General features: G+C 33.3%; 2 protein-coding genes across 2 annotated transcripts; one reads left to right on the plus strand and one right to left on the minus strand.

Moving 5' to 3' along the window:
• Positions 1-8610: 8610 nt before the first annotated feature.
• LOC123904235 lies at positions 8611-9711 on the minus strand. The gene has a single exon (XM_045953922.1). It carries the CDS (start codon positions 9709-9711, stop codon positions 8611-8613), a length of 1101 nt encoding a protein of 366 aa, XP_045809878.1.
• A 3763-nt stretch (positions 9712-13474) lies between these two features.
• On the plus strand, positions 13475-25507 carry LOC123906030 (phosphoinositide phosphatase SAC7-like). The gene is made up of 21 exons (XM_045955860.1): positions 13475-13814; positions 14377-14542; positions 14694-14777; positions 15671-15798; positions 15888-15979; positions 16526-16583; positions 17258-17314; positions 17406-17439; positions 17606-17686; positions 18169-18275; positions 19792-19878; positions 19963-20040; positions 20247-20317; positions 20413-20511; positions 20874-20973; positions 21419-21527; positions 21676-21748; positions 22226-22319; positions 22997-23089; positions 23711-23777; positions 24966-25507. The coding sequence occupies exons 2-21, from the start codon at positions 14395-14397 to the stop codon at positions 25094-25096; spliced, it is 1791 nt and encodes a 596-aa protein (XP_045811816.1). The 5' UTR covers positions 13475-13814; positions 14377-14394; the 3' UTR covers positions 25097-25507.
• Positions 25508-26268: the final 761 nt, after the last annotated feature.

Here is a 26268-nt window from a genome sequence, read left to right on the forward strand (position 1 = left end):
ACTTTAATAAAACTTGCTGAGCAAGGCTCGTTTTGCCCAGGCGCACGTGCTTGAATATATAATTGAAGCAAATCTTGACTCAGATTTGAAATAAAAATTCTGCACGAAAACAGAGCTTCAGTATGCTGTACTATAATGCTACAGCATCTCAGTCCAGCATCTGGCTGGTTGGCTTTTGCAAAATGTAGCCAATCAAAACACCAACAAATATGTTATATATCTTATCATATTATTATGAGCAAGTATGTATTAAAAACAAAATATAATAGTTATCATGTTTGTTATCCTGTGTGCATCAAACACATGATATGATAACTCAGTATAACTGTTATCCTGCTGTTATCCTATCCTATCCTTATCCTGTTTTATATCCTATCATGTCACTATGCTATCATGCGCACCAAACGGACCCTAAGAGAATAAAACATGTCCTTCAAAAATTGAATCATTAGAGTCGGTACTCGGTAAAATTGAAATTTGTTTTGTGAAGTATTAGTTTTTTTTTTTTTGACAGTTTGTGAAGTATTAGTTGTTCATGGTCACTTTATGACTTCTTTTATTACTTGTTTAAATAAATAACAATATGTAAGATAAGCTGTTGAAGACGTTGTAAGTGATGAGTTGAGGATACACTCCATTTTCTTATCCTTCATTTTACTCCAATTTCTTTATGGATGAATGACATGTGGCAATTACAAATTTCAATGGGTGAGATTAAAACTCTCTTCTTCTCTATGCCACACAGAACAATCGTCAGAACCATCAACAACAGCAACCTGATTTCCATCTTGCTTCACCTTCTCTCTTTGCTTTTTTGTCGTCGCCGGAGCGCCACCACCGTCACAAACAACCCCAACGTTGTCGCTATTATTCGTGGTCAACCTATAATTGATTTTCAAAACTGCAATTTCTTTTTTTTTTTTTGGAAAAGGTGCAATTTCTGTTTTTAATTTTGCAAAAACAATTCCAAAATTTGTTGCTGAAGCTTTTTAAGATGGACTCCCTTGTCTCAAGCCAAGTTTTCAAAACCAGTTTTATAGATTGGTTTTCAAAATCCAATCTCACAAACACAAGGAAAGGAACGAATTGAACCTTGCAGCAATCATTCAATTGAATAATTCCAACAATTCCAACAATTGAACCTATAATCAATCATTCTCAAAGTTTTGATGGAGAGAAATTGCAGATCTAACTAGTGAATTTGAGAGAAAAAAGATGAACAAGAATATAAACACAGCGACAGTGAAACTTTGGCATGGTGGTGGCTGTTGAATGAAAGCTGAGAAGATAAAATGTAGATTTTTTCTAGTTACACCCCTTAAAATCCTAGTTACACCCTAAAAGATCAAAACACCCTTGTTTAGAATTAAATTTTCGAGAGTCATCTTCCCCTTGTTTAGAACCCTATTATTTTAATGAAATAATAAATTTCCTAAACTCATTCTTGTAGAAGAAAAGTTCCATAAGATAAACCTACGCAATATCATCCCAACATAGTGCTATCATATGGTTCGAATTGCAAAATTCCAATATAAAAAACCCATAATGATTAAAGATTCCAAATTGAAACGAAAATATGATCCCCTCAGAATACGTCTTCTCATTAGTATATCTTTTAAGTAGTTTTATTCGAGAATTATTATCCATCACACTAAAATTGATCATTTGAAATGCCAAGGATTACATTACAACAGTGGATTGGAAACTTATGAAAATGAAATTCTTGGTTTTATTGCGTTTTAGGGATGAACGTGAATTAAGTTAAGTACAAGTGGAATTTTTTTTACTATACGTATGTTAATTTAGTTTACGGCAAATAGAAAACACAGGCTTCTTCACTAGAAGTCAATTTTTTTAATTGAAAAAGCAAAGTCATGGTTGGTACTCGTGTAGTGAGATTGCCTATGAATACGAGTTCACGTACTATTGATATATACACAGAAAAAAACGGTTTATAAAGAATTTATATGAATAAGGGCAATATTGGTATTATGATTAATATTTAAGAGTATTTGGGTGTAATTGGATATTCTTGGGGTGTTATTAGAAAAATTCTAAAATGTAATAGAGAAGAAGGGAGTTTTAATCTCACCCATTGAAATTTGTAATTGCCACGTGTCATTCATCCACAAAGAAACTAGAGTGAAATGGAGGATAAGAAAATGGAGTGTATCTCAACTCGTAAGTGATGTGGTATGATCGATATAGTCTATTTAAGTTATTCATTGTGAATTCCATAAATTATTGAAAAATTTTATCTCTCCTAATTTTCATTTTTATCCTTGAATAAAAAATTTGGTATGCGTTTTTTCAAGTTTTCATAGTTCAATTTCGAAAAACATGTTGGGGGATGGGGGAAGAGAAGCTCTAATTTGGATCTAGTTTCATTCTTTATTTCGGGATCCGTTTACTTGCTCTATGTTATTATAATTTTTGGGTGTTTTTATATGTGGAAAAAAAATATTTGCCGAAAAGTTAGCGAATATATAATGTGATAGATGATTGAAATGCTATTTTCAAATAAAGAATATAATAAACTTTTCTATAAAAAAAAAAGTAAAGATAAAACTCTTGATGGGTATGTATGTACCTCTTAAAAATTGTCTAAGACTAGTCTTATAATTTTTATTAAAAAAAAGTAATTTTATAATAAGTTCCATCTAATATGAACTTTTAAAAAATCCCTCACAAGTGGGCCTTCAAAACTCAATATTCGTTCCTTTTTTTATACATGACAAATCTCAATTAACCTAACTGAATACAAATAAACTTGGAGAAAGTAATTAAAAGATCAGGCCTTCTTCACTCATTGTTATTCTTTTTAGTGTTAAATAATTTTATTTTTTTTAAGGATGGGTTAAATAAATTTGTTGTCTCTATAAATATTTCAAATTTTATTTTTTATTTTCTACATTTTTTCTTCAAATTTTAGTTCCTTTGTAAGAATCAAGATGAACAACAATCCTATTTTTCCTTATCAATTTATTAAACCTTGTGGCAAGGACACTTGCAAATCGATTAGCAAAAACGCCAGAAAAATCTGAATCATGTTTTATACTCTGAAACCTCAGTTTAACCACAACTACCCTAATAAGGGTGTGATATGTGTGGATAATATGACATTTTAGGCACCCTAATAAGGGTGTGATATATGGATAATACGACATTTTTCGGTTTTGTAGTAAAATACTATAGTATATATTAGAAGGTGTCATGATTGCATGGTAATATAGAAGCTAACCAACAAAAACAAGACTCAAAAGCTAAACAAGAAATGCTACTTTATCAAATTTTCGATGAATTTTCTCTTCCTCCCTCGAACATTGAATGCATTATGGATTTCTTCTTTTTTTTTTGTTGTAGTTGGTGTGGTTTCTGTTTTGTTTTCCTGTCAAGAGCTGCTGCCTTTAGTCTTACTTGTGCTTTTGATTAATAATAGTTGATGTTTCAAAAAAAAAAAAGAAACTAATAATTTGATTAACAAATTATTTCTTAGGTTTTTGGAATTGACTACTTGCCATCGAGTTATAAGAGACTCTAAATATCAAGTTTGATAAAAGATGATTACATTGGTACATCAGCAAAGTATAAATACCAAAAGTTACTTGAGGCAAGAGTTGGATTTGGGTATGAATTTGTAACCAAGAGGTTTGTGCCTACTGGGGCGGTTGATTTGAAGGCAAAGAACTTTGGTTTACACGTGGCTTGGTACGTAAAACAATTTACCGTTTATATTACAATTTTAATTAAATTCTCGAGTGAGTTTTTAATTACATTTTGCATCTTAATTATAGTGGGCTTGATGAACTCAAAGTGAAAGGTACATTCAAGAAGACAGCTACAGCAACACAATTTGAAGCAAGCTTTCAGCACGGTTTTTCAACCAAACAACATAAGATAGGTCTTGGCATAATACAGGATATAAAAGACTTTAAGCTTGGTGCTTTTTGCAATAACTTGGCATTTGAAAGGCAATGGGAGAGAATCACATTTTCTGGAGAACTAAGCAAAGACTACATGGGCAGTCTTTACAAAATCAAAGTTGTTGGAAGTCCATTTAGCAGTCCAAGAAATACAAAAATAGATTTTGAATGGGCACCAATCATATAATACCAGGTTCTAATGTTTGTGGTCTGTAGTAGCTAATTGGACTATTCAATTAATGATATTACAAAATCTATATTGCTGTGGAAAATAGGATATTTGGGCACCCTAATAAAGGGTGTGGTATGTGGCTAATGACAGTTTACTCTTAGGCTGATATATGCCATTTTACTCTTAGGCACCTAATAAGGGGGTGGTATATGACATTTTAGGCACCCTAATAAGGGTGTGATATGTGGATAATATGACATTTTAGGCAATGTGGTGGTACTTATTCGCTCGAGATTTGTTATTCGGCATCTGTCCAAGATACTGAATCTGAAATTCTAAATAAAAAAACATGCAAATAGAGTAAAAAATACACAAATAAAAAATCATGATAATAGTCATGATCGTATTTGATACTCGTAAACTTTTGGTTATAACCACGTTGATATTTCTCTATTTAATGCTCTATTTTTCAAGACTATTTCTTCCACTATAGTCCATGATTTTGGACCAATTTATTACAACTTCTATAGTTCAGGTGCAAAGTTTTCATCAGCTGGAGTCTTGATTATAACCATTATCTTGACCACCATCACCATTATCTTGAACAACCAAATTCTCTTGAACACCAGCATTTCCTAGGACTTCTAAATTTCAATTTTTATTTTCTTTATATCAAATAATAGTAATTTATTATTATAAACAATTTTGGTAATTTTTTGAATTTTTCTTACACACATAAGTAAAATTTGCTCTAAAATTTTTGTAAACATTCCTTACTCATTTGTGACGGTAGGAAAAATCGCATTCTCAAATTTTATTTTGATAGTAGAAAAAAATCTCACTCAATTTTCTTCTCCAAATAATTTAATGGCTAGAAATTCACTTCTTAAAATGAATAGGTAAAAAATTTCAAATTCAAACCCCAATCCCTAATAATGTAGTGTCTCTATCAAACGAACTATCACTTTCTCAATTTTAGAAAACATTTTATTGTGCGCATCAACAAGAAACCAATTACCCGCAAGAAAAATATTCAAATTCTAATTCTCTCATGGTTTACAAACAATTTTAAATTTCTTGAGTACTAAAAATCATTAATTTATCTATTGTAAAAAATAATTAATTTATTAGGTGTATAAAAAATGCATACTACACGAAACACAAGAAAAAAAAATAAAATGAAAAAACTTGAGGAGAAATTCAAAATTTTCATCCTCTCTTTCTTCAACCAAGATTATTTTACAAATTATACAATAAAAAAAAAAAGTTATTTGATAGATAGAATATATAAAACTTTTTTTTTATTAAGGAGAAGGTATAAAACATATGTAAATGCAATATGGGCTTAAAATTTGCAATATTTAACATACATAAGATTTATCCTGATATAATATAATATGAATGATTCAAAGAGTGACGAATAAGGGACATGTATTTCTTACAATGTATATAAGTGGTTCGTGTATATAGTTGGTATAATTGTTTGTGATTAAAATGCATGACTCTTTAATATTTATTTATTTTTAATTTAACATTAATGATATATTAATTGTGTTTTTTTTTTCTTCAATTAATTAGTAATAAAATATGCATTCATCGAGGTATATTATGGTTTCTCTTTGTTATTTGGTTCTAGCAAGTTGTAAGGACTAGTTTATTAGCAGAAGTTAAGTTACTTTTTTTTTTTTCTTATTATAATATGTACATCGTATGAAGAAAACAAAGTGAACCTTTATAGAACATGAAAAAAAATATGCGAGCATACTTGAACAAATTTGAAACTAGGACAAAAGGATACAATTTGGAATTTTTTTTTTTTCTATCCCAACAATTGTCCATCCACCCCAACATTAATTTTGAATGGACGAATTTGCCCTCATATATGTCTGCAAAAAAAAATTTGGTTACCGGAACACTTTGGAAAAAAGTGTTCTGGTATGTCAATTTTTTTTTTGTTACCGGAACACTTTGGAAAGTGTTCAAGTATATAAAATTTTTCTAAATTTTTTTTGTTACCGGAACACTTTGTAAAAAAATGTTCAGGTATGTAAAAAAAAATTTTTGATTACCGGAACACTTTTGAAAAAGTGTTCAGGTATGTAATTTTTTTTTTTTTTACCGAAAAAACTTTAGAAAAAGTGTTCAGGTATATAATTTTTTTTTTTAAGTGTGTTCCGATATGTATCTTTTTTTTTTTTGTTGTTACCTGCACTTCCCAAACTTCTCAAAGGAAGACCAATGAAACCGACAATCGAACTCCTGAGAAGATTAGAAGCGGCAACTGAACCAGCAAGAGATACAGAAGAGGAAGCCATATTTCCTCACCACAGTCCTTCAAACTCAATCTCACAAATCACCAAAATCTAAAATCACAGAAAAATATCACTACTATTGTCTAATTATATAATAAGGAGTGTAAAAATCAAGACTTTACATCCATCCAAACATAAAAAATGAAACTTTAAACAACCCCATTAACTCAATTAAGTTTAATTTCAATAAAATCATAGTGACAATGATTAAAAATTAACAAAATCCTATAATGCAAAAAGGGGCCATTCGTGAAAAAAGTTGATAAAATTGATGAAAATGAAGTGAATAATGTAATTGAAGCAAAATGGTATAAGAAAATTACCAGTAAATTCGAAAATCAAGATCCAAAAAAGGAGAAAGAGAAAGTAAAGAATGAATGAAAGAACGAGAAAGAGATGTTGAAATAATTATAAGGATCCTGTAGCTTTGTGGAGATCGTCAATGAAGAGAAAAGAAAGAAGGAGTTGTTAATAACTTAATATTGTTGGGGTGAAGGGATCCATACCGGAACACTCTAAAGTGAAAAAAAAAAATCATAAAATATAAGAGTAGAATAGGAATATTTTAAAATATGTTGGGGTAAAGTGATAAATGTAGGAGTAAGAAAAAAAAAATTCATTGAAAATCGCTCTTATAACCCCCGCATTATTCCCAAGCTCCTCAGATATTCGAAATTACCCTTTAGTGTTGTTCGGAAGTTACAATCGAAATTTACCAACATTGATTTTTTATTTTTTATTTTTAATTTTTTACGAGTTTCGGAAGTTAGGAACATAGAATGATTTGGAACGTAACTTCAGAAAATTACCAACAACAATTATATGATATTGTACAAAGAAAACAAAAAGAATTTATATGATATTTGTATAATGGACATATTTTTAACTTGGAGAATAAGCTTAACTATTCTCAAATTTGAGTTAATATGAAGAATATGTCTAACTAGTCTAACTTTGAGGGGACATTAGTCTAATTTTGTTGATCGTAACCTATATATGAGTACATTTCGAAAGATACGATCTAAAACTTATTGATTTCGGAAATCATAGCATTTCAAACTCAAAAAAAGTATCTTCACGTTTTGCACTATATTGGTGTCATTCAAAACGTAGAATCCAAAATTAAGTGAGTTCGAGAGTTATCTGTTGAAAAAAGTTTTTTTAAAAAATTATGGATTATTTATATGATATTAGTTTTCAATCAACAGTAAATTTTTAAAAATTCGTATTCGTTATAATAATATTCACGACTTGTGCATGGTGAAAGACTTAACGAGGTCTTTCACCTCAGACTTGGCCACATATAAGGTCTGTTTGGCAAGACCATCAAACTGACTTATAGCTTATAAGCTAAAAAAAGACATGTTTGGTAACAGTCTTTATAACACACGCTTATAGCTTATTTTACTAACTTATAACTTATTTTTTAGACGTTATTTCAAGTAGTTCGTGAGCTTATAATTTAATACTTCTAAAATCAAATTTTAACCTTTATAATGTGTTCTGGAGAACATTCAGAGGGGGTTGTATTATTGATATTGGATTAAATGATGTTACACAAGCTTTGACCAAAGAAAGGTCCATATGTGTGAGAATAGAGAAAAATGTATATACGAATATCTCTGAGAATGAAATCGTTCCTTTCTCCTTCAAGATTCACTTATATTTATAGATGTACATGTAGGAGTGAAATTCCTAAAATACCACTCCACCTTCTCCAAAAAGCAAGGATAGTGGGCGGTTATTCTGAGATCATGGGCGGATCATGGAGATAGTGGAATGAAGCTTTGTTGGCCATGTTGTGAAGATGGAGTTCATGACTGTCTTTTTCCCGCCTATTCCTTTTTTCCAATCCTTTGGGCTTGCATTTGATGGATCAGCTGCTATTTGGCCTTAACAAATCACCCCCTGGTCCATGGCCCGGTACACAGCCCCCCAAGCACGAGGCTTCAGGAAGGCGAAGTGCTTTTGATTGAAATCACTTGGCGATTATTATGCCTCGGCGTTGTTCTATGTCGCCTATTTGTTGCTGACTCATATTCTTTGTTTGCTTGTCGCCTTTCTTCACCAACCTTTCTTTTCCTCTGGGAAACCGGCTTAATCTTAGGCGAAACGGATAATTTATGTGTAATGACGCTTTCATCTATACCTGGCATATCAGAAGGCTTCCATGCAAACAGATCTACGTTCTCCTTCAAAATTTTCACGATTCCCGCTTTGTCCGTTGGAGCAGCTCCCTTCCCAAATTTGTGGTTTGATGAGGTTCCACACCAATCTGTATTTGCTCCAACTCCTCTATTGGACTGACACGCCTATCCTGGAACTCTTCTCTGGGATCCATATCTTCGGAATCCACCAAGTTTATTCCCTCTTGGATTGCGGGAGATCCTGATCGATAACCCGCGTTTTCACTAGGTATCTTGTGCTGAATCTTCAATCTCGATTCATGGCATCGTCTTGCCAGGAGTTGATCTCCCTTGATGGTTCCCACGCCACCATTGTCCAGAGGATATTTCATTGACAAGTATAAGGTGGAAAGGACCGCGCCTAAAGCGTTGAAGGTAGACCTTCTAATGATGATATTGTAAGATGTGAATGGCGTCTTAACAGCTAAATATCGTACCTTAATTGTTTTGGCGTTTTCTTCTTCTCCAAAAGTTGTTAGGAGTGTTATATATCCCATAACTTCTACCTGCTCCCCTGAAAATCCCACTAAGGTTCCCTCGTACGGCTGTAACTGCTCCTCAGTCAACTGCATTACTTTGAAAGCTTCCCAATACATAACATCCGCCGAACTGCCAGAATCGATCAAGACCCTTTTCACATCACAATTCAGAATTTGCACTTGAATGACCAAAGGATCATCATCGTGTGGGAATACTCCTTGACCATCCTTAGCTGTGAATGATATGTCTGGTACTGGCGAAGAGGATGTATTCCACACCAGATAGATTTCATGAGTTACGCTTCTAGCGTACCTCTTCCTAGCGTTGTTGGAGACGCCCCCTCCCGAGAATCCGCCTGCAATAGTATTTACTGCGATTCTCATCCTTGTTTGGCCCTCGTCACGCCCTGGCGGTTCTTTGGAGTCCTGTCTCTGGACCTTGGGCACGACGACTCGTCCTTGGGCGGCGTCGTCGATGAATTTTAGCAGGTGACCGCTCCTAATCAATTCTTCGATGAGATCCCTTAACCTGAAACACTTCTCTGTATCATGTCCCTTAGCCCTGTGATAGGCACACCAAGCGTTGTTGTTTGGTCCCAACATTATGGGCTTTCCTCTTGTTGGGGGAAGAGTTGTCATTCCTATTGACAAAATTTCATGCAAAATATGCACCTTAGTTTCCTTTAGTGGGGTGTAGCTATCGTAAGGCTGATAATTTCTGACTCCTCGATCTTGCGGATATTGGTATGGTTTTTTATGCCGCTCCTACCACGATGATTCTTGGCGAGAGCTTTGTTTTTGAGGATGATGGTCTGGTCCCTTGATTCGCCTGCTAACATGCTCTTTTTCTTTGGCGTCTCTTATCCTCTTTTCAGCATTACTTTCCTCTCCTTTAATGTAGCATTATCTCCTGCATTGAGGTGGCAGGCTTTTGTGCCAAGGATTCGTTGAAATATCCTGCTCTGAGGCCATTGTGAAATGCCGCTACGAACATTTCCTGGTTGGGATTTGAAACCTTAATAGTGGCCTCACTAAAACGTGCCAAGTATTCACGGAGCGACTCCGTGTAAGCCTGGCGTATTGAGAAAAGACTGGTGGATGTCACCTTGACATGCCTAGATCCTGCGAATTGTTGATGAACTTCTTATGAAAATCGGCGTAACTCTCAATGGAGTTCTTGGGAAGGTTCATGTACCAACGCAGCGCAACATCTTTGAAAGTTCCTGATAGTAACTTGCATTTTAAGTGTTCCGGGGCATTTACGATGGCAGTTTGCGTCCCAACGCCCATTAAATGCTCTACCGGATCTGTTTTTCCGTCGAAAGAAGGAAGGTGTGGCGCTTTGAAGCCATCTTGCACTTGTGTTTCCCAAAGGACTTGGGCCAAGGGTTGAGAATCTACCATGGCTACACCTTCTTCCTCTTGAGCGGCTAATCTCGCCTTCTCATGCTCTTGCGCCTTGTCCTCCTCAAAAGTTGCCATTTGCCTTTGGAGGCGTTGAATCTCTTGAACGGCGGCTTGCAAGGTGGTAGCATGATTGTTGGCGTTTTCTCCAGCCATGTGAAAAAGTTTTTGCTGTGCGGTTTCAAACTTTGTAAACTTGAGGCCCATGAATCGTTTTACCGGGCCCCACGGTGGGCGCCAAACTTAGACCAAAGAAAGGTCCATATGTGTGAGAATAGAGAAAAATGTATATACGAATATCTTTGAGAATGAAATCGTTCCTTTCTCCTTCAAGATTCACTTCTATTTATAGATGTACATGTAGGAGTGAAATTCCTAAAATACCACTCCACCTTCTCCAAAAAGTAAGGATAGTGGGCGGTTATTCTGAGATCATGGGCGGATCATGGAGATAGTGGAATGAAGCTTTGTTGCCCATGTTGTGAAGATGGAGTTCATGGCCGTCTTTTTCCCGCATATTCCTTTTTTCCAATCCTTTGGGCTTGTATTTGATGGATCAGCTGCTATTGGGCCTTAACAAATCACCCCCTGGTCCATGGCCCGGTACATAATGTATTATTTATTATCATTTAAAATAAAATAGATAAATGTTTGTTTCAACATTGCTACTAATCTCGCATAGTAGCTTTTTATGCTATATTGATTTGACGAAGGCTTTAATAATCTAAGGTAAAATATGCACCTTATGTTTATTTTGTTTTTCATTTTATCAATTTATAGCGTAAAATAGGCTTTAAGTAGATTATGATTTTTGAGTAAAAAAAAAAGTAGATTATGATTTTATAGATAAAATAAAATTTAAACATATACAAGTTAATTTAATAATAATAATAATAATATATAAGAGATATATTACATTAATAAATTTAAATTATTATCTTAAATATCAATTTTATTATTAATTAAAAATGTCATTTTATGTCGTTTTATATTTATCAGGTAGTTGAACCGTTAATTTTATCAAATATTCCAATTAACTTATCAGTTAGCTTATCAGTTATTCGTTATTTTTTTGTTTCCACCACCAGTTTAATCTGATTCGGGGTTAATTCTGATATCAAGTAATTTCAGCCCCTCCCAATCGCAGTTACGGGGATCAAACCGTGGTCCTTCTTGCCAAGTTCAGCACCAATCACCACTAAACCAACTAACGATAGTTATTCGCTAGTTTTACATATTTCATATTAAGTTAGTAGCCCACAGAGTGTAATGGTAAATTTTTCATTTTTTTTCTTGAGAAAAAATGTTACTCCCTCCTGTCCTTTTTATAAGGAACAATTTGGAAAAAAAATTTGGTCTTTTTTATAAGAAACAATCATTAAATTTATTCTTACAATTCCATTTTTACCCTTATTAAATTGTATTCATTCCAAAGTTATGCATTAATTAGAGTGATATATTCCCTAAGGATAAATTAATACTCCAAGGTTAGTTTTGGAATAAATTGTAAAATTTTAGAATTTTTATTAAGAAAGATAAGGTTTCTTGGTATGTGTGTTTTTTCCAAAGTGTTCCTTATAATAAGGACCGGAGGGAGTATTCACCCAAATTGTTATACCACTAATATAACTAGAACTTTGACCCATGCGGTGCATGGGTCTAATTAGGTGTAATATGTAAAAATAAAAAATAAAATACAAAAATTCTAAGAGCATTTTCAATAAGAGTAGTATAGGGAATTTCATGGACTAATTATTCTATATTTGTTTATGTGCTTATTTTATATTTTATATAATTTTGGAACCCCATAGTTTTGTTTACTTATTAAAAAAAAAATTGTTGATAACTAAAGGTTAAAAAATTGATGATAATTAAAGGTTAAAAAAAAATTAAAGACATAATCAAGAACATAAACTTAAGTAGACATCCATAAATAAATAAAAATTGTGATTAATTCCGCCGTTCAAATTTATTGAAAACAGGGTTAACATATTAGGATTCCTAAATTTTTTCATAATTGAAGCACATGTTTTAGCGGTTGAAAGGTTTTATTGTAAGTAAGGGATGCAGGTTCGATGACAATCTGTATTTTTTTAATATAAAGCTGCAATAAAAAGAAAGAGAAAATGAGAGGGGAAAAAATTTGGTTTAGGGTTAGCTTATGTTGGCAAGCTTATAATATAAGAGATTATCGGTTTTTAATTGTTTAAATTGTGCAACGAAAATTGATGGTGCTTAATTGTCGTATGAAATCTTTCCTATGAAAGTTGATGGAGCTTAACATTTTGTGGACATAATTTAAATCACAATTGGTCTGCTAGTGCATATTGTATCAATTGATCATCAGTTAATATTAAATCTACAATGTTAAAATCAAAATAATGAATGTGATTAGTGACATGACTATGGTTGTGTTTGGTTGTATTGCAAAAAAAAAATGATTTAGAAGAATTGAGTTTGATAATAACTTTCTAAATTACACGTGATAATAACTTTCCAAATCTCACATGATAATTATTCTCTAAATTTATGATCCGGTAGAAAAAAAATATTGATCACGAAAGACATAAAAATATTTCGTGATGAATAATATAGTCAACAATAATTTTGATATGATATACTTTTAAAATTGATGGTGCTTATCAATTATTGCACATAATTTTAATCACAATTGATATACTTGCCATAATGGTTGGAAATATTGTCTTGCACTGAAGGGTTGCGGGTTCGAATCATAGTCAAGACAAAATTGTATTATTTTTTAATAAAAATTGCAAGATAAAATGGAGGAAAACAGGGAAAACAAATTAGGGTTTAAAGTTTGCTTGTGTATACAAGCTTATAATATAAAAGATTTGAAAATGGTGGGGTTATCCACCCAACCAAAATTTCAAGATGCAACCATCTTTGTGACCGTTAATTAAGTTTCAGTATTCAGATCTAACGGCAGATACGAACCCATAGATGCTCATATATTGACCACGTCATAAGGCTCTCCATAGTAGTAGGCCACGGTAATATTAACCTCTAATTTAATCTCCACGTGTACCGATAACACATTCACTCCGGCACCGTTTTAGCGGAACCAATCCATCACTTCACCCTAAAGCCGCATTTGGAACACCACTAATTACAACAAGTGATTTTCTCCCAATTACGCATCGCTGTTCCAACCATTCAAACACGCCCTTACCTTAAGTTAAAAATAAAAAATGAATATTATTATTCCCCTTGTTGTTGCAGTCCCACACTAAACGCACGCGATCTTATAAAAAAGTTTAAAGCGAATTCGAATTTGGATCTTAATTTTCATTCTGTTCTTCGATCTTCTGATCCAGGTACATCTTCTTCTCTTTCTCTTCTTCATTTTCTTCGCAGAGAAAGTGCGAGAAAATTTCAATAACTAACTTTACATAACTATTTTAGCGGGAAACTGGTTTTTCTGTTCGATTAGATCAATTTAGTTTGGATTTGAATGATTCGAAGTTAGTGTTGTTGCTTTGGTTGATCCGTGAAATCGTAGATAGCTTAAACGGTAAATTGAGATTTTAATAATTGATGATTGATCGTGATTCGTGAATGTAGTTTAGTTGGAATTGTTAATAATTTGAATGATTAGTGTTCGTTGCTTCGGTTGATTGATCCATGAAATTGTAGATAGCTCAAACGGTAAATTGAGATTTAAATATTTGATGATGATAATCGTGAATGTAGTTTAGTTCGAATTGTTAATTTGAATGATTAGTGTTTGTTGCTTTGGTTGATCCGTGGATTTTTAGATAGCTCAAACGGTAAATTGAGATTTGAATTGTTGTTTGTTGATGATTAGTCGTGAATGTAGTTTAGTTGGAATTGGAATTGGAATTGTTAATTTGAATGGATAGTATTTGTTATTTTCAGTGAGTTGGAGTTTCAATAATGATGGAGAGAGCAGATTCTGTGCAGAAGCTGTACACGCGTATGCGACTATGGGAATTTCCTGATCAGTATGTGATTGAGCCAACAGATGGCTCTTCTGGTTCTTCTTTGGCTGTTAGCCGAGTTGATGGCTCCATGAAACTCATCGGTTAGTTTATTCAGTTTTTTTTTTATTCCACTGTGTTGGGCTTTTTCTGTAATTCATATTTGGATGATCCGTCATTTTATTTTATTTTAATTTTTTTCTTTTGAATTTTTCATTTTATGTATTTTGCTTCTCCGTTGTTTTGCTTTGACAGATGAGGTTCCAGAGTGCAGCAATCTGCGAGTCCCTAAGATTTATACAATTTTCGGTGTTGTTGGGATATTGAGGCTTTTGGCTGGTGAGCAATCTTAAGAGACACATGGCCATGTTTGATCTAATGCAATTTTACATAAAGTGACTAAGTAGTGCCTGCGGAATGTTTGTACTTTGTATTGCTCGTTAAGTTTTAAATTTCCTCTGTATTGGCAAGGTTGATGTTCATCTTGATCTTTATGATTGTATAACAATGTGAGATGATGAGAGTAGGTTTTTTTTGGTTGAGTGGGTGGGGTGATTGAAGTTGGAATTGGGATATACAACTAATGATAGACAAAAATTGATTTTGGCACATGAGTGGAGGCAAAGAATGAATAAAATATCAATGATGTTTGGTGCCCTATGGGTAAGGAAAATGAGGCGTTTTTTTTCTTCATTTATTTTTGTCAAAATCGGCATAGGGTTTAATGATCATGCTAGCCTTCTGCATTTATATATACTCCCTCCGTTCCGCATTACTTGCCGCTTTTGTAGATTTTTTTTGTTCCTATTTACTTGTCACTTTCAAATTTCAATACAACATTTATTATTGTTTTGTCAATAATGCCCTTAAGTATTTAATGCAGAGAGAGAAATAGATGAAATGAAATAATAAATTATTAAGGGTAATATAGGAAAATGAGAAATAGTTTTATCAAAAGTAACAAAATTTATTGGTTGTATTGGCTTGTGTAAAAAGTCCAAAAGCGACATGTATTAAGGAAGGAACGGAAGGAGTGTTTCTTTTAGTTCATTTATGTTCATGGCTTAAGCAGCAGGTCCTTGCTACCTTGTGTTTTAATTGCTTGTAATAGTGGTTTTGATATTGGCATCTAATTTATGTTCATGATTGTTTTGATATTGCCTTATTTTTCAAAAGCACAGTTCAATTTTTAAAAATTATTTTGATGTTGCTAAATTTTATTATGCCCGTAGGATCATATTTGATGGTCATAACTGAGCGTGAATGCGCTGGATCTTATTTGGGGCATCCAATTTTCAAAATTTTATCCATGAAGGTTTTTCCGTGTGATCATTCACTTAAAAGTACCCCTGCCGAACAGGTATATTTGCTACATCTCCACGTGTTTCCTATTTAATTCATAGTCCACTTCCAGTTTGGAACTCATATTTTTTGCATCATATTTGGCAGAAAAAGGCAGAGATGGAATTTTCTTCGCTGCTAAATGTTGCTGAGAAAACTCCTGGTCTGTTCTTCTCATATGAAACAAATTTAACTCTGAGGTGAACTTCTTTTGATATGTCTAGAAGTCTTTCATTTTTATTTGTCACTGGAATATGAATGGTTCTATTTGGATTCTAAAATTCACTGCCTTGTTCACATACATGTAAGCATATACAGACAATAAACTACCCATACATTCCCAGTTTGATTGGCAGGCACGATCATGCAACCTGTAAACCTACAGACAACACAGTCCCCACCCCCCTATTTCTGTATTGTAGTGTGTAGAACTGTTAGCATGACATTTAGGACAACATTGCATCACTTTTTGACATTTTATGTCCAAGTATCAATCATTTATGTTTGAGAGATTCAGCTTACAAAAGATGCTTTCATACTACATGTTGAAAGATATCATAGATCATTGCATAGGAAGGGTGAATATTAGATACTTTAAGTACATTTATTAATTATTGCAAACCTCTAGACTGCTGATATCCGAGAAGAACTTTTGCAATGGCTTTCTTAGAGCTGCTGGTCATTGTAATCTTGATTAAAAGGAATTGATTTAGTGGTAATAATGGCATTAATATTATGTTTTGCAGTGCCCAGCGGTTGAATGACCTGGGTGATGAGTCTAGGTTACTTCCTCTCTGGAGACAGGTATCTATTATCTTTTGTTTTACCATTGTCTTCCTAATTTACAGGCCATATCTTATTGTGTTTAAGCATTTTAGATTGAGAGAAAGTAAAGGGAAACAATAGGAAAGAGTGAGGAAATGATAAACCAAAGAGAGAGAAAACCAAAGTCTCTGTTGTGTGAAATCGATAAAAGGATTCACTTCAACTTTCAGTAACATTTTACATATATGTAAATTGAGCCTTGAGAAGTTCAAGGTAACTAAATCACCCTCCGGCCTTAATTATAAGCAAATCTCACTTTTTAGATTCATTGGATAACCAATGTATTTGGCCTTAATTGAGTCTAGATACATTGATAATCAAATGAATCTAAAAAGTGGAATTTGCTTATAATTAAGGACGGAGGGAGTAACTAACATAACAGAATATGTTACTACAATTATGAACTCCTATTGCTATAACATAGCATACTCTTATACTGATATTTTAGTTTGTTGCCGTTACACTAGTATACCACAGAGGGTGCTGATGCCTTGGTAGAAAACAAAATTCATTGTTTCTTCTGGATAGTATTCCTGAGTGACATTCCTCATGTCTAGGCAATCAATGTCCACTCTGAATTGATTCCTTCTGCAATTTTTGGTTCCCCTTCCCCCCCTATTATTCTGCTCATTCTACCAAATTCTTGATCACAGGCAGAGCCGCGATTTCTATGGAACAATTATATGTTAGAAGTGCTCATAGATAACAAGGTTGGTTTATGGTAGATTTTTTACTTGTTCAATTTCTTCGCCAACATTTTTATAGCACTAACTAATAAGTTTGTGATCCTGTGTTTGCCAGCTTGACCCATTCCTACTCCCTATAGTCCAAGGCAGTATCCTTATTTGCTTACTAGGTGTTACATTATCATTTTATGAATTTTTTTTTATTTTTTTTATTTTTTTTATAACAGATGCATATTTTTGGGGTTCATATAAGTTTTTGTGTTGTGTGAGCACATAACCACTTATTTTTCCCTGTTATCCTTAGCAAGTTATCAGGTTTTCATTACTTTCAAGCAGCTATTGGGAAAGATATTATTGACGTCACTTTGATTGCTAGGAGATGCACAAGAAGAAATGGTATTTAAAGCTTTTGGATGAACTTATATTTATTTCCATCCACCAAAGAAGTCTTTTATTTCTAGCTTGATTGTGCACCTACAGATATCATGTGTTCCTTTCATTCTCGAAAGCTTGCATGGTCAATTTCAAAGAATCAATATCTTGTAGGTCATGAAATTAATGTGGTGGTGATATTGAAAGTGATCATTCAAGGTTTCGAGAATTTTTTACAATACCCTGAAGTTGTCTGTTGGAGCATATACTGATTTAAGTTATACCTTAAGAAAAATATATCAAAAGATGTATTGTTTCCTCTGTTTTCACGTCAGGGTTTAAATTTGTCATAATTGAGGTTTAAAGTTATTGATAGAATCTATAATTTGAAATGTTTTTGTATGAGAGAACACAAAGTTGTAATTTGCGACTGCTTAGAGAAAGCAATCATAATCTTTTATTGATTGGTTGGCTCATAGTACAAATGCCATTTTATTTCTTGAAAGGAACTCGAATGTGGAGAAGAGGAGCTGATCCGGATGGATATGTTGCCAATTTTGTGGAAACAGAACAACTTATGCAGTTCAATGGGTATACAGCTTCATTTGTTGAGGTATTACTTTCTACCTCCGTGAATCATTTATTATAAGAATTAAAATGATGGGCTTGGCATGCAAGATAGGAATGTTCTGTCGACTTAATTCAGAGCAGTAGATCATCCTGAATAGTTGTCATTATTTTGAAATATGATGTACATTATCTTGTGCACATATAAGCAACTGCATAATTAATGGACAATTGATATCCAACTAGATTATTTTTCTTAGAAGTTGGAAAAATTATTTCAGTTTTTTCTTTCAATATATTTTAAATATTCTTAATTGTCTATCCAAATTTGCATTTGGAATTTGTTGACCGTCCAATTAACGGTGTTGAACTTTCAACAAGCCAGATAATTGGCTGGTGACAAATGACATACTAAAAAGTGTTTAAAATTTTGTAAATGATGCTTTGGTAATCTTTCAATTGTATAAACGTACCTTTAGGCTCATTTTGGCGATAGTGTAACTAGGGGCTAGAAGAGATGGACTATAGGAAGTGACAAGTATACTTTCACAGTAGTAAGCATGGAAGTAATATGAAAATTAGCTACCACTGGCACTGTCATCTTACTATTAATAAGTTATCATCCAAAATTAAAGTGAATTTGCAATAATGCTGGCGCGAAAGCAGTGTCGCAGACAGAAAATAAAATATTTGTTTCATTCTCAATAATACCCCGAGCAGCATTCCATATAATGATACAAAAAGCAGTTGGTTTTTCTTTCAACTCTGTTTTTGTCACTTGATTTTTTCAATGGGGGTATAGTTATTTTGATTCTACCTTCTCTAGATCTCTTACGTGTAACTTGCTGACAGTTATTATCCTATCTTTTTTATCTGCTATTCCATGTTTGCTTTAACACAAACTCTACCAAACATGGCTGTTGTTCCTTCCTTGCTAAATTTTGACAAAATACCGGCATCATGAACTGTTGAAATGCATATTGGCTTTCTGGTTGGGAAAATTACCAAAACCAAACTCATGATAAAACTTTTTGCATTTAGTAAAAAATCCACATTTTGCTACGAATCACCATATTTTGTTAGTTCTACCGTTTTTGTTATGATCTAGGTTACTCTTATACTGCTAGGCCAAAGTATTGTCACATGCAATGTTCGTAGCTGTGAGGCTAATACAAAAATAGCATTACCTTCAACTATTTTGGGTATTTTTTAATTTTGAAATATGGGCCCTCTGATAAGATTTGTACCTATTAGGATTTAAGACATATTTATTAAAAAATGCTGAGCTGGACACTTATTTGAATGTAGCAATACTAATAGTGATAGTTGAAAGTAAACTAGTATTTGCAGGGTTTTTTTGTGGAGATCACTCTTTTATTATTGCGAAAATGGGTGTTTCTTGCTATTATACGATTCAAAAATAAAGCCAAACAAGGGGGACTAGGATGCTCAAATTCACTTTTTGGGATGAATGTTAACTCTATTGTACTAAAATATTGTGTTAATTAAACTTCTATTTCATTTCATATCATTGTGGGGTTAACATGGTTGAGCTTTTGCAGATTCGCGGTTCCATTCCTCTGCTCTGGCAGCAAATTGTGGACTTAACTTATAAACCGAAGTTTGAATTATTGAAACTCGAGGAACATGTAAGTGTTTGCTGATTGTTGTATATCTGTGGTTTTTACATGTTTTGTGTGTATTTCACCTCCATTTCATTGCTTGAGATGCAGCCACGAGTCCTCGAGAGGCATATACTAGATTTAAGAAAAAAATATGGAGCAGTGTTGGCTGTTGATCTTGTTAACAAGGTGAATGCTCTTCCATTGTGTAACAAACTGAGAATGCTTGTATCTCTTGGTTGGCAATATTACCTAATGATACTAGTCTTTGTAATTGCATAGTAAATTTCGTAGACAACTGTAAAGAATGCATCCAACCTAAAATGTGCATGGAATTGTTATGTATCAGCATGCATCTATTTGAGTGGTCTTCTTTCTCCTTTGTATTTTATCAGCATGGAGGAGAAGGGCGGCTATGCGAAAAATTTGGCAGTACAATGCAGCATGTGGCTAGTGATGATGTAAGGTAGAAGTCTCTTTCAATTAACTTTTCGATTGATATGCATGGATTCTTTTTGTTCTTTTTGGGGTCACTCACTTTTACTTAATTATTCTGTGTAGATATGTTCACTTTGATTTCCATCATGTCTGTGGACACGTTCATTTTGAACGTCTATCAATTCTTTATGACCAAATATCAGACTTTCTTGAGAGAAACGGGTATGGAATTTTTTATTGGTTAAGCTGTTTGATATCTACTATCTTGAGAATTGATTTATAATTTGATTCACACTGACGTTGATTGGCGTCATCGAAGAAGGGGGCTATTTATAAACTACTGATTTTGTCAACAAATTCTAATAATTTATTTTACTGTTTGCTTATGTTGCTTAATTTGGATTTTTGACCTATCTGCTGTAGTATCCTGTACATTTTTTCACCATGATTTCATGAGCTGTCTAACAAATATAAGACATTTCTTGGAAAACAATATTCACCCTGTTATCCTGTTTTATTATGAAATTTTGCACTCAAATCTTATTAAAGTGCTTTTGAAAAAAATGACCCAAATTGCTTTGTAGATATCTTCTGTTGAATGAAAAGGGCGAGAAAATGAAGGAGCAAACTGGAGTTGTTAGGACCAACTGTATTGATTGTCTAGACCGTACAAATGTAACTCAGGTAGGTTGGTTTCTGTTATGGAAAGTGTTTTGTGCCTTACCAAATTAATGGAAAATATTTCTTTGTCCCTCTATAAGGAACACTTCATTCTCACTCCACTTATTCACCTTTAAAGGTGGATTTTCTAGCCATTAGGCTACTTGACCAAAAAAAAAAGGAACACTTCATTCTTATTTTTTTGTCATGTACGTAGTTCGAATCTTGTCTCCAGTCATTTTTATGTTTTACGCAAATAAAACTATGTTGGAAATGCAAAAATGTTGTATACAAGACTTGAACTCAAATCCTCCCAGTCACAAATTAATAACGTAACACTGTATCACTGTAAATATTCAACAATAATATATTAAATTAACCTATTAAGAAGGACAAAAAAATTTGGGTGTTCACGGCTTTGTTTGTGACATCATTTTTCAGCTTACTAATGTTAATGTATAATGTGTAGAGCATGATAGGCCGAAATATGTTAGAATACCAGCTTAGAAGGCTTGGTGTCTTTGGGGCTGAAGAGACCATTAGTTCGCATCCAAACCTTGATGAACGCTTTAAGATCTGTAAGCTTCTTATTACTTTTCAGATTATGTGATTTGAAATATGTGTGTATATATATATATATGTTGTAATATGTAGTTATTTTCAAATTTTCATTGTTTTGTCGCACTTGAAATCTTTGATTCAATTTGTAACTGATTATGTTATCAGTGTGGGCTAATCATGGGGATGATATAAGTATTCAATATTCAGGAACTCCTGCTCTGAAAGGAGACTTTACCAGGTATTTTCCCGTTAGTCTTTACAAAAAAATTCATGTTCCTCACATATTAAGATCTTGAAATTATGAGTCCGTAAAGATTTTTCTATATTGAATTTACATCGGCAAGGGATAATTTTATACCGTCATTGCATCTCTCATGATATGCTGACTCTGATTGTATATGTTTTCCAGTATGGGAATTGTGATTTTTTTTCCATATTAATCTGTTGCTTTTCTTTATTGAATGCTTTAATTACACTAACTATGATATCTGATTCAATCATCACAAACACTTACTATGATATTCAATTAGAATTACAAAACCTGGCAATAAGCAAAACATTATAATATGATTGTGCCATTCTTTTATATGTTCAGGTTGGATAAGTTCTGTGTGACAATTTCATAATATCCCCGTGTCTAAAGTTTCAAATATGTATTTGATTTGAAATTTAACCTTTTGTGACTGTCCTCGTTAATTTTTTTGGTGGGATTCAGGTTTGGGCACCGCACCATTCAAGGGATAGTAAATGATGGTTTTAATGCTCTCCAAAGATACTATTTGAATAATTTTGCTGATGGAACAAAGCAGGTTTGTAGAACTTATTTAACATAATATGTATTTGGAAAAATTCAATCCCCGCATGAAATGTGTTTATAAAGAGTGACACCCCTCACCTTACAAACTGGTTTTGTATGGACGAGTTGGGCCCAATATAAAAACTTAAGATGATATAAAAACCTATCAACTCGAGCCACCTGCCATTTATATTCACGAACCAAGCCCAATAGTGTTGGTTGTAAGATGGTGGATTGGAAAAAACCCAAGTCCCATATAGAATAAGGATAAGGCTTGAAATGAGTTTATGAAGAGTGATACCCCTCACCTTACAAGCCATTTTTGTAAGGATGAGTTAGACTTAATATAAAAACATAGTGGGGTACTCTAGTTATGGTCTAGAATTCCGTAGGTGTTTACTAGTTGGTCATAGTGAGTTATTTCCATCTAGGTTTTGTCCTTCGTATATTTGATTTCTCCCTTCTGCATCCTAATTCAAAGTTTATTACATTGTAATTAATTATGCTGTAGAAGATGCCAAATTTTCATGTACATATTTAACGCTGATTACTCTTATTTCTTATGATACCCTGTCTGAAAAGATCTTTAGTTAAATTACTCTTGTTAGCTTTTTAAAAAAAAATGAATTAAGAATTTATTAGTTTATATGTAATTGATTTATGTTCATATTTTTCTTTTATTATGTGAAGGATGCAATTGATCTTCTGCAAGGACATTATATAGTTTCTGTCGGCCGAGATTCAGCTCCCTCTTCTCAGAAAGGAGGCATTGAAGCTATAGCTGTGAGTACAATATAAGACAAAAAAATTATTGATTTTGTGGCATCAATTTTGTGTTTAAGACCAGTTCTTCGAATGCTCACAATTTAATAACACATTTTAAACCTTATGATGTACGGCTAAATTCTTAGTTGCATACTGATTTTGAAATGATTGAATTGGAATCTATTTTTTGTGGAAACTGCCTATATCTGATAAGGAAAAAATAGTTAAATGAAAACTTAGTTTTTTTATCTTTCTTTTATTGTGTTTTGAGAGACGTACATTCCTTTGAATTCAAGGTTTACAGAAATTTGGTCCTAGCCCTACCGAGAAGTGGTGGGATGCAATGGGCTACATGGATGACCACATGAAACCAAGTGGTTTCAGTTTTATATAATAAGAAATAAAAACTGCCATTCATATTTGAAGGAGCAACCAGATGATTCATTGCTGGATAATGCATTAGAGCATTGCCCCTTATGTTTGAAGACCTAATATGATTTTTATTTTGCATTCTGTATTTTGCTGATATGCAGTTCATTAATAGAATGCTTCAAGAAAGCCATATGCATTAGCGGAAATTATTTTATTCTTTTAACAGCTAATGGAAATAAATATTGATATTATTTTTTATCTTTGCAGTCATTTCCTCTGGCGTTGGGTCTGGTTTTAATTGGATTTCTTTTTGCAACCATGTCGTTGAGACAAGGTGAGTTTACTTTATTTAGTTTTAAGGTTTAAACTAAGAACGTGGTATAAAAAAAAATAGAATTAAACTAATAATTGATTTGGTACTCATGTGCATAAATCGTGCATGGATGTGTCTCGGGTATTGGTTCAATAAAAAAAATAGAATCAACCTACTACTTTAAAGGTGTGTGGTCTCAAATCCAGTCTGACCTTTTCAGAATCAGATGGGGTAATAACATTAGACTGAGACAAAATAGAGGTCGGAGAAGAAAGTCAGGGGAAATGGGGAACTGGGAAAACCAGGGAAGTTTGTGGCATGTTAACTTTGAGAAATTGTTTTCCAGTTATATTTCTTGTTTTTACAAGCAGTGAAAATCTAATTGCTTTTGCTGATTCCCATTCAAACTTTTGAAAATAAAAAACAGATTGCAAACAAGATGAATTTTTGTTATTAAAACTGAAAAAGAAAAGTTTCTTTTCCTTTTCAAACCAAACAGATCCTAAGAGGGATAGAGAGTAAGGGGAGAGAAGAGAGAGGTATAGTAGACGCAGCCACTTGATAAATGCTTAGAACTGAGGTACACAAGACACCTAAACTAGGATAATTAATTGGCAAATGCTAAATAGTGCCCCCGGGGCACTCTTTAAGCCCTTAAATAGTAAGTTTTTTATAGAATTTTTATGGAAATGCGTAAAGTCAACGCATTGGAAATTGGAGTGTTTAATTTTTTGATTAAAAAGTTTCTTTTAATAGAATGCTTAAAGAGTGCCCTGCCCCGGGGGCACTCGTTAGCAAGACCCTTATAGAAAATCCTTTCATTATATTACGAAAGGCTAAATATGTCTCAGTTTAGGTACCAGCTGACTTAATCAAAAGTGGTTTAAAGTGGTCAGATATCTAGTAGCCTACTTCTGCCAAAATTGCATGCCCAGTGTTTCTAGATATTTAAATTATAAAGCAAATGTGTGATGTGAAAGTTTATGAAATTTTCTGCACTTAACTCTTTGCACAGCCTGTGCTTATTACATTTTTATAAATTGTTACAAAGTGATATTTGTCTGTAGTCTTCGTTAACTGGATAATTATATAGACTTTGCTAGCCTAAGGTTAGAACAATGACTCTGTACAAGGTAGAGATTAACTAGGCATTACATATGATGTGAAATCTATGACTTAAAAATGTTATTTTGTTCATTGTTGCTGCAGTTCGATATGATTTTCGACACTTCTTCTTTTCGCTAATGTGGGCCGGCATTAGTGTCGGCATAGCAGCATTTGTGAGGGCCAACGGCCGGGTTTTCTGCAACAGACCCCGCCTACACAATCCGTCGCGTTAACTTCTACACAAATCAATTTGAGCTATTAAAATTTTGTGAAGCAATCAGCTTCTGCAATAGGAGTCACCATCAGCGGATTTAGTCTTAAATTTATAAACCACTTCAAAGAATTCAATCTTTAAGGCCCTTTGCTTTCTATCATAATATTTATTATTTCTTACTACTTTGTAGTCATTGTAAGTTCCATAAATTATTTAAATCATAGTCCATTGACATCATAGTCCAATGATGTCCTACTCAAGTGACTGCTGCTTGATTGGTGCTTCTTACTATGCTCCATCCCCTCCATGTATATTTGAGTTTTCTGTGCCCTGTTTAAGATGGAAACATTTGAAGGTTCCTCTGATTATATATTGTATGCTTATAAGCAAAATTCATATCATGCAATAACATTATATATTTATTTTAGAAGTCAAGGTTACTACATAATATTTGATTTTAGAAGTCAAGGGAAATTGCTTTTTATGCGACCTCATTTTTTTAATTTTTTTTTTTAATCAGCAAATTTATTAAGCTTCCTTCAATACAAGAAGTATTTGAAGGAGCAAGAACAAGAAAAAGGAGAGAAAACACCTTACAGCACAGAGCATAAAGCCCCTCAAAAACAAAGGGCAAGGATCCACCTATACAACCAAAACCAAGCCCTTACAAACAGAGCAAAACAAAAAAAATATGCTCCAACACATACAAAAGGAAATCAGTAAAAATAAACCAAACCCCTAAGAAGCCGGAATCTGCCACCACAAAAATCAGGCCGAAACCAAGCAAGTCGGCACCGCAGCAAAACCTCAATAAGATCAACGGAGAAGACAATCTCCGGGATTCCAAGTCCACTCATAGAACATACAAGGAGACAATTTCATTCTTGTTAAACACCACTTCCAATTCAAAACTTTGATTTCTTCTACCATAACCTTAGGAACAAAGGAACCATTTGCAAAGATTGAACTATTCCTCACCTTCCAAAGGCACCAAAGAGTAGCATGCCATATCATAACATATCCTTGACGACCACTTCAAAGAATTATAAACATATCCTTTATGCGACCTCATGTGTTCACAAATCCTCTAAAATTCTTAAATTGTCCTTTATATTAGGATTGGAAGATATGGCCCAATTACCTGTGAGATTTAGATTGTATCTTCCGAATCAAGTGACTAGCTTAAAAAAA

The sequence above is a fragment of the Trifolium pratense genome, linkage group LG2 (genome assembly GCF_020283565.1).
Source record: "Trifolium pratense cultivar HEN17-A07 linkage group LG2, ARS_RC_1.1, whole genome shotgun sequence".
In the NCBI taxonomy this organism is placed as follows: domain Eukaryota; kingdom Viridiplantae; phylum Streptophyta; class Magnoliopsida; order Fabales; family Fabaceae; genus Trifolium; species Trifolium pratense.